The sequence below is a fragment of the Hyperolius riggenbachi genome, chromosome 5 (assembly GCF_040937935.1).
Source record: "Hyperolius riggenbachi isolate aHypRig1 chromosome 5, aHypRig1.pri, whole genome shotgun sequence".
Classification (NCBI taxonomy): domain Eukaryota; kingdom Metazoa; phylum Chordata; class Amphibia; order Anura; family Hyperoliidae; genus Hyperolius; species Hyperolius riggenbachi.
In genome coordinates, this window is record NC_090650.1 from 320,322,970 (window position 1) to 320,335,847 (window position 12,878).

General features: G+C 44.8%; 1 protein-coding gene across 3 annotated transcripts in view; it reads left to right on the plus strand.

Annotated features, from left to right (window-relative positions):
- Positions 1–12,878, plus strand: part of MIB1 (MIB E3 ubiquitin protein ligase 1) — a 163,115-nt gene that overhangs the window by 134,149 nt on the left and 16,088 nt on the right. For all 3 annotated transcript variants that reach the window (XM_068237245.1, XM_068237243.1, XM_068237244.1), the window contains exons 13-17: positions 585–717; positions 5,046–5,132; positions 8,021–8,185; positions 10,468–10,649; positions 10,821–11,013. In XM_068237245.1, coding sequence (XP_068093346.1) covers positions 585–717; positions 5,046–5,132; positions 8,021–8,185; positions 10,468–10,649; positions 10,821–11,013 — 760 coding nt within the window. The remainder of the gene's footprint in view (positions 1–584; positions 718–5,045; positions 5,133–8,020; positions 8,186–10,467; positions 10,650–10,820; positions 11,014–12,878) is intronic.

The following is a 12,878-nucleotide window of genomic DNA, read 5'->3' on the forward strand; positions in this document are numbered from 1 at the left end:
CCGCTATACCCCCCGCATTGCTGGCTGTGTCGCCAGCTCAATGTTTACCTTGCGCTGTCAGTCAGCGCCGCTCCCCCGCCTCCTCCGCATCGGCGCCACCCGCCGCGTCACTTCCCTCCTATCAGCGGGAGGGAAGGGACACGGGCGGGTGCGCCGATGCGGAGGAGGCAGGGGAGCAGCGCTGACTGACAGCGCAAGGTAAACATTGAGCTGGCGACACGCTGCGTGTCGCCAGCAATGCGGGGGGTATAGCGGCGAGCAGGGGGGACATGGAGACACACGATGGGGCAACAGAGGCTGGTCTTAGTGCGCACAACCAGCCTCTGTGCCCCAATAGTAAAAGTAATTCCCACCTCGGGTTCTCTTTAATGAGGGCTCGGGTGTAGTGTAAAATATCTGCAGTATCAACCAGGGATTTTCCAACATTTTCTATTATGTTTAAAGAAAATTCCTATCTGGAGTCTGACCAAACACATTGTATAGTCCAGAAATAAATATCTTTCCTTAGTAAATGACATGATCATTTGTTTGGAAGTTGGCTACCTTGTTTGTTTTTAATAAGAGATCCTGTTTTATTTTTTCAGTGCTATGCGTGTCCTACTTTCAAAATTACCCCGGCCGTGGATTGTAGATGAGAAGAAGGACGACGGATACACTGCATTGCACCTGGCAGCACTCAATAATCACGTTGAAGTAGCTGAACTGCTGGTTCATCAGGTATGTTAATTCCCTGCACTCTCCTTTGTCGCTTTATACTAGCCTTGTGAAGGACTTTCGTCTAGTTACGTGTATTCAGATTTCCTTTCAGGCCAGTTTTACACTTGATTTATGCGATGCAGTGTGAGCACACCATACTACCGTAGATATGAGCCTTCATATGACTCTGCGCCACAGTCATATGCATAGGTGTCGCCCCCCCCCCCCCCCCGCTAGTGCCGTACTCTCTGCTGAGAAGGAAGTATGTCACTGGGATTCCCTGCGTCGCCCATTGACTTGCATTTCTGCACGATCTGTGCGGTATATACGCATCATGCCGTTATGCGCTACTGCCTTTGCATCGACATTGTGGCAATTTGGATACTTCCGGCTCACCGCCTCTCATTGCGTGAGGTGTGCAAGTCTCCATAGTATGGCCATTGTGACAGGGAAGTGACAGGGAAGAGTAACACAGTGTGACAGTGTGCAAGGGGCCTGAACATTTTTAAAACCAAGCTCTATTGATTCAGACAACTATTGTGAAAAAAATTGTAATCTTTAAAGGGACTCCGAGCTCAAAATAAAAACGAAATCGGTACTCACCTGGGGCTTTCTGCAGCCCAGTGTAGGTCGGGAGGTCCCACGGCGTCCATCTGGCTCTTCACCCAGGGCCTGGTCAGAAATGGCACCCCGGCAGCTCCCGGCGACACTGGGCTTCCTGAAACGTCACGTCTGTGGTCATCACGGCGGCCGGCGTGACAGTACGGTGCATGCGCGATTTAATCTCGCATGTGCAGTATTGTCACGCCGGCCGTCGTGATGACGCGAGGCGGCCGGTGTGGTGACAACAGACGTGACGTTTCAGGGAGAAGAGCCCGACACTCTGGCCCAGTGTCGCCGGGAGCCGCCGGGGAGCCATTTCTGACCAGGCCCTGGGTGAAGAGCCAGATGGACGCCGTGGGACCCTCCCGACCTACACTTGGCTACAGAAAGCAACAGGTGAATACAGATTTCGTTTTTATTTTGAGCTCGGAGTCCCTTTAAAATACATACCTCTAAAATGTACATTTCTCTCAGTGTACAACACATCTATTTCTTATCTTTATCCCATGTGGGTCACTTAAAATGGGTTGTAAAAATCTGACAGATCTGTCAAGTTTTGAACTAGTTTGTCTCCTCTTCTACTCACCAACCCATTCACATGTATTTTATTCATGCATTTTCATGTATTTCAACTCACTGACTAGTGTGAACGAGCCCTAAGAGCCAGTTTACATTGTAGCCAAATCGCAGTGATGCATGTGTGGTTTCGGATGCGGAATTGCAGCCCTCTGAAATCACTAGGCTGCTTCCGAATCACATACAGTGGGAAAAAACGCTGCCTGTTACAGTTTTACACACAATGCATTCGAATCCCTAAAGCCTTGCATGGAACAGCCATAGTGAGTCTGATGCATGGGCTGTCTGCCTCCCTGCCAGCTTATAGCCTATCAAGAAGCATGGCTTCACACGAGGGAATAGTGAGCTGGCAACTGGGGACTGCTAAGAATTAGATGCTAATAACTCGTCCAGCAGGTTATTTACTTTTTTATTTTACTGAAACTGCAAGAAAGCATGACCATTCATAATTACTTCATAACAAATGTTTTACCAAAGGGAGTCTAAAGCGTAAATAAAAAGAAAAAACAGATACTCACCTAAGGAAAAGGAAGGCTCTGGGTCCTATAGAGCCTTCCCAGTCGCCTCATGGTCCCCACTTTCTAGCGCTGGACCTCCCGTTAGCAGTCCACGACCAATTGAGGCGACTTCTTAAGTCTTCAGAAGCACTCAGGCTTCCTGAAGAGGGGCTGCTCTGTACTGCGCACACAAGAACGCCCTCTCTCGCGCACTTGCACAGTACAGAGCCGCCGATCTTCAGAAGCCCAAGCTCTCCCGAAGACTGCTGAAGTCTCCCACAGCAGGAGATTCAAATGGAGGAGCCTGCGGGGGAATGAGACCGGCAGGAGAACGGGAAGGCTCTGTAGGACCCAACCTTCCCTCTCCTTAGGTGAGTATCTGGTTTTTCTTTTTATTTAGAATACATATTCACTTTATATTCATATATAAATGTGTGCCTGAACTGATTCAAAGTTTTATGTGATGTTGTGTTTCCTTTATCATTGTAGTTAACCACTTTACCCCCATACCCCCGGCGTACGAATTTCTCAGTCCCTTATTCCATCCTTTAACCCCCAGGGATGGAGAAATCCGTCCTTTCCGCGCTCCCGCCGCTGCCCGCTCGCTCTAGCGCGCACTCCCGCCGGTAAACACGCCGCTCGCCCGGAGATCAATGAACGGGAAAATCCATTCCCGTTCGTTGATCTAAGCCCCACAATGATCCGCTGCTGCTCTGCTGAGCAGCGCGATCATTGTGAAAAAAAAACCGCTCAGCCTCCTAGTACTTCCTGCAAGGGTCCGGAAGGACGCTTGCAGGTTGTATTAATAATAACAACAACAATAACAATAATATTTATATAGCGCTTTTCTCCCTGGGGACTCAAAGCGCTGTGACCCTGCATTATGCAGTCTCAAAGGCTAGGGAAAAGAGGTGAGTTTTTAGCCTTTTTTTAAAGCTGTCCAGAGAAGGAGCCTCTCGTACTGATTGTGGAAGTGAGTTCCATAGAGTAGGGGCTGCATAGGAAAAGGCCCGAGCACCAAATGTTAAGTGTATCCTGGGAATAACCAGCTTCATCTTGTTGGCAGAGCGGAGGGTGCGTGGAGGGGCATAAAGTTCCAATAGATCCGCTATGTATTTGGGTCCCATGTGGTGTAGAGCCTTGAATGTCAGCAGGCAGATCTTAAAATTGATTCTCCATTTTACTGGCAACCAGTGAAGAGTTTGCAGTACTGGGGTGATGTGTGAGCTGCGGGGGGCATTGGCTAGGAGTCTGGCTGCAGCATTCTGTACTAGCTGTAAGGGGCGCAGAACCTTATCTGTAGATCCGATTAACAGGGCGTTGCAGTAGTCTAGGCGGGAGGATACAAATGCGTGAACCAGGGCAGGTAGGTCTTCAGCTGGGATTAGGTGTTTTATTTTCGCTATATTTCTTAGATGGAAGAAGGAAGACTTGACGACAGCTGATACCTGCTGTCTGAGTTTTAGATTTCCATCCAGGATCACCCCAAGGTTTCGCACAGAGTCTTTATACTGTACAGTATCTCCCCCAATTGCTAGTTTGAGGTGGTGAGCGTTTTGAACACACATGTGTGGACCACCTGCCACCAACACCTCTGTTTTGTCAGAGTTCAGCCTCAGCCAGCTGGTGTTCATCCAATTTTGTAAATCCACTAGACACGCATTTATGGATGCTGATGGGTCTTGGGTGCCAGACTTGAAGGACAGATACAGTTGTGTGTCATCTGCATAACAATGGTATCCTAAACCATAGTTCTGGATTATTTTGCCCAGTGGGAGCATGTAGACTGTATTAAACAAAAAGTTATTGTTGCCATCTTGTGGCCAAATAGTAAATTACACCCTAAAGCATTTTTTACATAGAAATAAATTAGTGTTACAAAAAAAATTAACTCATTACCTCCCACACTCCCCAATTATTATTTTTTTTTGTAATTAAAAAAAAATAAAAAAAATTTTACAAATAAAAAAAATACATAAATAGTTACCTTAGGGACTGAACTTTTTAAATATTTATGTCAAGAGGGTATAACACTGTTAATTTATAAACTATGGGCTTGTAATTAGGGATGGACGCAAAACTGAAAAAAATGCACCTTTATTTCCAATTAAAATATTGGCGCCAAACGTGATAGGGACATAAATTAAACGGTTTTATAACCGGGACAAATAGGCAAATACATTTAATGGGTTTTAATTACAGTAGCATGCATTATTTAAAAACTATAAAGGCCGAAAACTGAAAAATAATAATTTTTTTCCCCACATTTTTCCTATTTTCCCATTAAAACACATTTAGAATAAAATAATTCTTGGCATAATGTCCCACCTAAAGAAAGCCTAATTGGTGGCGAAAAAAACAAGATATAGTTCATTTCATTGCGATAAGTAATGATAAAGTTATAGACGAATGAATGGAAGGAGCGCTGAAAAGTGAAAATTGCTCTGGTGGTCAAGGGGTAAAACCCCTCAGTTGGGAAGTGGTTAATACAGTTATGTCAGTTAAACCAGATTGTTCCATTACATGGATTTTTTGTACTAATTGATGCTGTGCTGTTTCCAGCTTTTGGTGAAATGGTTGAGATGTGTTGAGAGGGAATTCTGGGACAAGCAGTAGATTTGGGAGTGATGTTTTCTATGTGAATTTAACATTGTCATATTTAACACGTTTCAGGGCAGTGCAAACCTGGATATTCAGAACGTGAACCAGCAGACCGCCCTTCATTTGGCTGTTGAGCGCCAGCACACACAGATCGTCAGGGTAAGACGCAGCATTCATTCACACTAACCTATTTTGAAATAAGTGCCGCTTTGCTTATTTTCTATTAGTGTTAATATCCTCTTAATATGTAGTTACATAACCTAATTGTTTTCAAATATGGCATTTCAAGTTCATTTATGCAAAACCAAATCCTCCACGAATCTGCTGCTGACGGGAATTCAATCCTGTCCTCACTGCCTACTTTTTTTGAGCTCTTCCCTTCATCAATTATCACTTTATCCATCAACGGTTATGGCTGTGGATATCGACAGTAGGGGAAAAAATACACCTCATTAAATATATAAAATCCCAATAAATCTTTTTATGAAGATTGCTTTCATTTTTGTATCTCGCTTGAAGTGAAAACAAAAAGCAAGCAAAAGTATCTTCAGTGATTATTGATGTATTATCACTATTATCGTTATTATTATCACTACTTTGTCTACTTCGTTTGTTAGGGCATTCCATGGCTTAAAGGACACCTGAAGTGAGAGGTATATGGAAGCTGCCATATTTATATCCTTTTTAACAACACCAGTTGCCTGGCTGTCCTGCTGATCCATTGCCTCTAGTAACCTTAGCCATAAACCCTGAACGTATCAGAGGTCTGACTGGATTTGCCACATGCTTGTTTCAGGTTTGAGATTCACGCACTACTCATGCTCTGAAGCATCAGCAGGACAGCCACTCAGCTGGTATTGTTTAAAAGGAAGTAAATGTGGCTGCATCCATATCCTTCTCGCATCAGGTGTCCTTTAAAGGGAAGCAGAGACGCCAGAAAAAAGATTTTATACATACCTGGGGCTTCCTCCAGCCCCATGCGCACGGATCGCTCCCACGCCGCCGTCCTCCGCTTCCTGTATCCGCCGGTTCCGGGTCCCGTAGTTTCGGCCAGTCGGCGTCAGCACGTGGCCAATTGTCCGCATCACAGGGGCTCCCAGCATACCCTTACGCGTGCGGCTGCATACTGCGCAGCCGCACGCGTAAGGATATGGAGTGATCCCCTGATCATGCGGACAATTGGCCACGTCCGCCGGAAGTGACGGGACCCGATACTGGCGGATCCAAGAAGCGGAGGATGGCGGCGTGGGAGCGATCCGTGCGTATGGGGCTGGAAGAAGCCCCAGTTAGGTATGAAATCTTTTTTTCTTTTTCCATGTCCGGCGTCTCTGGTTCCCTTTAAGGCCTCTCGCACACTGGCATTGTGAACCTGCGTTGCGTTACCCTTTCTTATTGCAAGGTGCAACGAATGCAATGTAAGTCAATGGAGCCTTGCAGAGTTAATGCTATGTGCCAGAAGCATGCGATCTGTCGTAAAGTCTGCAGCATGTTACTGCATGAACGTTACCAGATGGATCCTAGAGTATTGCAAGTCAATGGACAATGCAGGCAGTGTGCGCAATGGAAATAGTGTGGCGCGAATGCGTGGAACTGTGGGAATCCCAGTGACGTACTTCCTGCCCGGCATTCAGTCTGTCAGTAGCTGGGGGCGGGTAAGCATCGCACAAATCTGGCCCCTGCCAGCCGCTCTGTGCCCTCACCGCTGGTGGCCCGGGGTCCCCTCCGGCGCAGGATATCCACTGAGCCTGCGTGAGCGGCTCTGAATCGCACTAACATCATCTGGACTGTACTGCACCTGCGCAGTACAGTCCGGATGACGTCCGCACGACCAGTGAGCCAGATGCTGGAGCGCAGGAGAAGCCGAGCTGGAAGCCAACCTGGCGAGGTCAGCATCTGCACCGGAGGGAACCGGGAGCCACCGAAGCTGCGGGGAGGGCCCAGGACGGATGCAGGGGGCTGGAGGAAGCTCCAGGTAAGTGGATTTTTTTTATTTTTAAAGTGCGCAGACCTTCCCTTTAAAGAGAACTGTACTCTCAAATTCTTACAATCAAAATCATACCAATATTACATAGAGCATTATCTGCACTCCAGTCTGGGATTCTTACAGTTCTCAGAATGAGACAGACAGCTCCCTTCCCCCTCAGAGAGCTCTGTCTGTGAGTAGTAAACAAAGCACACAAAGCCTGCAGGAGGAGTGCAGGGGGCGTGCATAACTTCTCCCTATCACAGCAGAGGCAGCACATTCCTCCCCATCACAGCAGAGGCAGCACATTCCTCCCTGGCTCGACAAGGCTTGACTAAGAAAAGATGATTAGATATATTACAGAGACAGTGCAATTAGAAAAGGGTGCAGTAATCCCGACCACATTAGAACAGGTTTAGGAACTTATAGGATACAAGAAATAAAGCTGAAAATTTTGTTAGTCTCTATAAGTTTTTCTTTTAACATTCTCATTATACAGCAGCAGTGCTAAAAGCTCTGTAACCTCTAAGCTGATGCAAGCCTAGTCAGAGACAGTTCGGGGACAAGGTCCTCCAGCACCCAAGGCTGAGACACCAAAGTGGCCCCCTCCATGCCTCTCACTCCAGCTGTCACAATCTGATTGCTATTAGACTAAGAGCACCCCCCCCCAACACCTTAATCTCTACCTATCTGGCTTGCAGTCACTGCCATGTATCCCCTTTTCTTCTTTCTCTCTGCTTCAAGCACAACAGGGGAATGATAGCTGAGTGAGTTGTGCGCCCCCTCCTACGCTGCGCCCTGAGGCTGGAGCTTCTCTCGCCTCTGCCTGGCCCTAAACGTATATATTGGTACACCGGCCCGGTCAGTTGAGTGCAGGGTGAGCCAAATGACAGACTTTTAACAACCAAGGCCCAGTGTTGAAAATGGCTGAATATCCCATGAATTAGCAATGCCAGTTATACCCATTGCCGTTGTGGTATTTTCCTTCAAGTGTGACAGATATAAACGTATACTCTGTTTAATATTTCTTAGTTTACTTTGATTTAATTTGTGCAATTTAACATTCTGTATTTGTGTTCCTTAGTTGTTAGTACGTGCTGAAGCTAAACTGGATATTCAGGATAAGGATGGAGACACCCCTCTGCATGAAGCGCTTAGGCATCATACATTATCCCAGCTGCGCCAGCTTCAGGACATGCAGGATGTTGGCAAAGTGGACACTACTACATGGGAGCCTTCCAAGAATACTGTAAATAAACCACATTCTTTACATTTTCTAATGATCTGCTGCATTTTTTGCTTTATTTATGATAATGTTTTACTGAGGCGGCTGTATATTTAAATTAGGATGTATTTATTTACAAGTGAAATGCATATTATCCGTTTTGTTGTAATGGTGTTCAACTAAATGCTTAGCCTCTTACCTGTTGCCAGATTCAGACTTCTGTTTGGCGGTTGTCTTACACTAACCAGATCAATTTCGCCCGGCAAGAAATGTAAAATAAATCGTACAGGTAGAATGTGTACAATATGCACCTGCAGTTAGAAATGTTTACAATTTGTCCAGGCTGTCGCATGCATGCACATGACTGCAGAATCAGTTACATGGTATTGTACTTATTTGATCCCTCTGAACATATTCGACTAGAGCTTGTGCAAGATGCTCGTGTCTTTGTTCCCGTCCATGCACCAGTGTCTCTGTACTAGAGAACAAAGCTGCTTGCGCTCTGCTTTTTCTTCTGCGAGAATATGGAGAAACTCCCACTCCGATGGGAACATGGCCATGAAGAATGAGATGGTCCCGGCAAGCAGCAGTTTACTGAATCTTATTTTCTGCACGTTTGCTTAACCATGTATTCTATTTGTTTACCATTAATGCCTATACGTTGTTAATATAAACGTGAATTCTGCCGAATTCACATGTGCCACATGAGCGCATGTATGTGCACATTTTAACCCTTCAGCCTGCAGCATAAAGTGGTTAAAGGACAACTGTAGTGAGAGGTAATTGAGAACGACATATTTATATCATTTTTAAACAATATCCGTTGCCTGACAGCCCTGCTGTTATATTTGGCTGCAGTAGTGTCTGAACACCACCCGAAACAAGCATGCAGCTAATCTGACAATAATGTCAGAAACACCTGATTTGCTGCATGCTTGTTCAGGGTCTATAGCTAAAAGTATTAGTGACAGAGATCAGCAAGCCATCCAGGCAACTGGTATTGGGGTAATTCCATGGCCGTTCGACATAGATCTGCACTTGACCTAAAAAATCGAAGGGTATGTGTTTTTCAAAAATTCGATTTGAAATTTTCAAATAAAAAAAAAAAAAATTGAAAATTTTCAAAAACTATTTTTTTTATTTTTATTAAACTTTAGATAAATACCCTTCCAACAAGTTTAATGTGCCATATGTGCAATGATTTTTGATGAAGTTATGATTTTTTGAAAATTGGTCTACGTTAAAATTGGCCAAATTTCTGATTTTTTCCGCTAACATTTGGTTTGGGGGGTTTTAGGGGGTCACTGATAACAGGGAAAAATTTGGACAAAAAATCGGAGAGGTCAAGTGCAGAACTATGTCGAACGGCCATGGAATTACCCTGTGCTTACATGGAAAAATTTGGCAGCCTTTATCACTCTCGCTTCAGTTGTCCTGTAAGCCAATTTTTTCAACTCTCCAATTAACCTAAAGGTGCATACACATGCACTACAGCAGCCAACGACCGGTCTGTCTGCACCTCCCGCTGGGCGGGTTTTCAGCAGACTGTAGTGCGTGTGTACACACTGTCGGCGGACTGATAAGGCTGTTCCTGAACGATCCGCCGGGCGGATCGTTTAGAAACGGCCTTATCAGTCTGCAGACAGACTGTACACACACTGTACTGTCGCTGGAACGCCCGCCCAGCGGGAGGGTCGGACGGGCCCGTCGTTCCCTGTAATCCAGTGTGTGTACGAGGCTTTAGACTATGGTAGGCTCATTAGGCTATGACTATGGTAGTGATTAGATTGGGAGCTCCTGGTAGTGATTAGATAGGGACTCTTACTGACATGACTCTGTAAAGCACTGCAGTTGATGTCAGAGCTATAGAATATGTATATGGCTTACAGTTGGCCATATGTGCTGCGTGCATGCACAGCTGGTGGTGTTCTTGTACAGTGCTTGAACAGTTATTCACCACCCACCAGCCAAATAATACACCTACACATATGTATACATTTATATAGCCACATACATAATACTGATTTACACCCACCGGACACAAGTGCCCATTTAGCGGGCTTCGTGCAAATTCATGTGCAAATGGGTGGCAGTGGATTCCTGTCTGCTAGGCCCTGAAGATCTCCAATGTAGTTATATGTAGTTTTTTTTTCAGGCTTTATTTGTTTCATTTTAATAGTGCATAACTGGCATGTGCATATCTAGAGAACTGTTTTATGTGTAATTATATACACTCTAATTTTTCTTGTCTGTTGATTTTACAATACAGGCCTATTAACATATTGTTTGAATGTTATACTTGGCAGCTTATCATGGGTCTAGGAACTCAGGGAGCAGAGAAGAAGAGTGCTGCCTCTATTGCCTGCTTTCTAGCAGCAAATGGTGCTGACCTCACCATTCGCAACAAAAAAGGCCAGTCTCCTCTGGACCTGTGTCCAGACCCCAGCTTGTGCAAAGCTCTGGCAAAATGCCACAAGGAAAAGTCAAGGTAGGAATTCATTTCAGGCTCTTTTATGGCTCATTACTTTGTACAACATACAGCAGAATTTTGTTAGCATTATTGCAGGAGGATAGTGTTAATTGTACTAACCAGTAAATGGTATGGAAATTATCAGCATGTTTTATCCCTTCTAATGCTAATTGTTTAATCCGTTTTCAGTGGTCAGGTTGGATCTCACAGCCCCTCTATGATTAACAATGATTCTGAGACTCTGGAGGAGTGCATGGTGTGCTCTGATTTGAAGAGAGATACGCTCTTTGGCCCATGTGGACATATTGCTACCTGTTCCTTGTGTTCCCCGCGTGTGAAGAAATGTCTTGTATGCAAAGAGCAAGTACAATCTAGAACAAAAGTAAGTGGTAATATTTGGGTAATATTTTTCTCCCAAAACTATTTTGGTTTATAGTCCATTTATGGGGAAAAATTAGGCGTAAATGCAGAAAACAAACATTTTTTCATTTTTCACTTTTCATCATCACACGTCCCACAGTTATAAATAATTTAAAAATAAATTTGGCTCTTCCCAATTAAATTATACCCCATATGCCACATTTTACTTCTAGCTGAGCATGTGGTGGACAGTTATCCCCAGTCTGCGTGTCTGTGGCGATTAAATGTGTTTGCTAGGGCGACTGTTCAGGAGGCCAGAGTGCTGTACAGATGCATTGCTAGGCAATGGCAGAGCGTTACATCTGTAGAGCATTGGGGCCTGAAACTTTCGCCCTCGCGATTGCATCCGATCGCTACTGGCGGCAGTCGTTAAACGTTTATAAACAGGTTTGGGTATTGTAGAGCTTAATAATGGGTTAATAGGCTAGGTTTGGGTTAAAAATTAATGGGGAATTAAAAAAAAAAAAACTTTTATTGGGACTGTCACTTTAAAAAAAAGTTGTTTTTTTTTACTTTTACAACTTTTTTCCCCCCTAACTTTATTGAATGATTGTTGCTAGCTAACAGCAACAATCATTCACTTGACTATTCACGTGACTGTGCATGAGCGTGCATTGTCACGTACACGCGCGGTCACATGTGCTGGAGCGGGAATTAATGCAGGACGTAGATTCCCATGTTATCGCCTATACAGGCACCCCCCTTCCCGCCTTCCCCAGTAGAGATATTATTGATGGGGATTGCAATAGTGTGTCTCTTAGGCCAGAGAATAATCCCTACCACGTGTACCTGCACTACTTGTGTAGCACATAGGCATAGATAGCTGAGTTGCCTGTAACCAAGTATGTAGTGAATACAGTTTTGTGTATCAGGGGGACTCTTGCTCCAACGCACCTGAGGAGTGTGAGTGACCCCTCCTGACTGGCATTTAGGTTACAACCTTGCAGTCCGTGATTACATTGCCACACTTGATTGAGACAAACGGGAACACCCTAATGTGTGCACAGCACTGTTGATTATTTTAACTTGACACAGTAAAGGGGCCCATACACTCAGCCGATTTTCTGGCCGACCGATCGATAGATCGATTGATCGATCCCGATCGATAGATCGATTGCAAATCGGTTGGCCGATCGATGGCCGATTTCGATGGGTTTCCATCGAACTGGCAGGGTGGAAAATTTAGGTCGATCTGATGAGATTGCTTATCAGTTTGCATTGGCCTTAATGGAAATCTGATGGCAAAAAAATGCCATCAGATCGAATTTCAATAGATTTTTCTATCCTGGTAAAAAAATGTTCTGAAAACGCAGCAGATAGATCATCAGATGCATTTCTTATCTATCTGCTGCCAATCTGACGACTGTATGGGCTCCTTAAAAGTTCAATTTTAATTGCATGTTGATAAGCACACACAGGGCTTGTTCTCTGGACCGTTTTTTTTCAGTTCAATTTTCCTTTTATCTCCTTGAGGCCTCTTGCACACTGCAGGCGATTCCGATTCAGATTCCGCTTTTTAATCAGTTTTTACATCCGATTCAGATTCCGATTTGCGGTGTGCAGTGTGCAAGAGGCCTCAGAGTGTTTGTAGTTTATAATCTTTACATTTCAACATAAGACCACCCATCTTGCTTATAATACAGACGAACAAAGCCTTATTCAAAAGTTGGACTCCTCTCCCCCAGCCCGGTCATCTATTACATCATCTTAAATTCCAGTGTTTTGTACTGTCTTCAGCCGTAGTATTATGAATATTACCAGGGCCAGATTTACCATAAGGCATTGTAGGCACGTGCCTACAGGCGCCTGATGATGGAACGGCAGCTC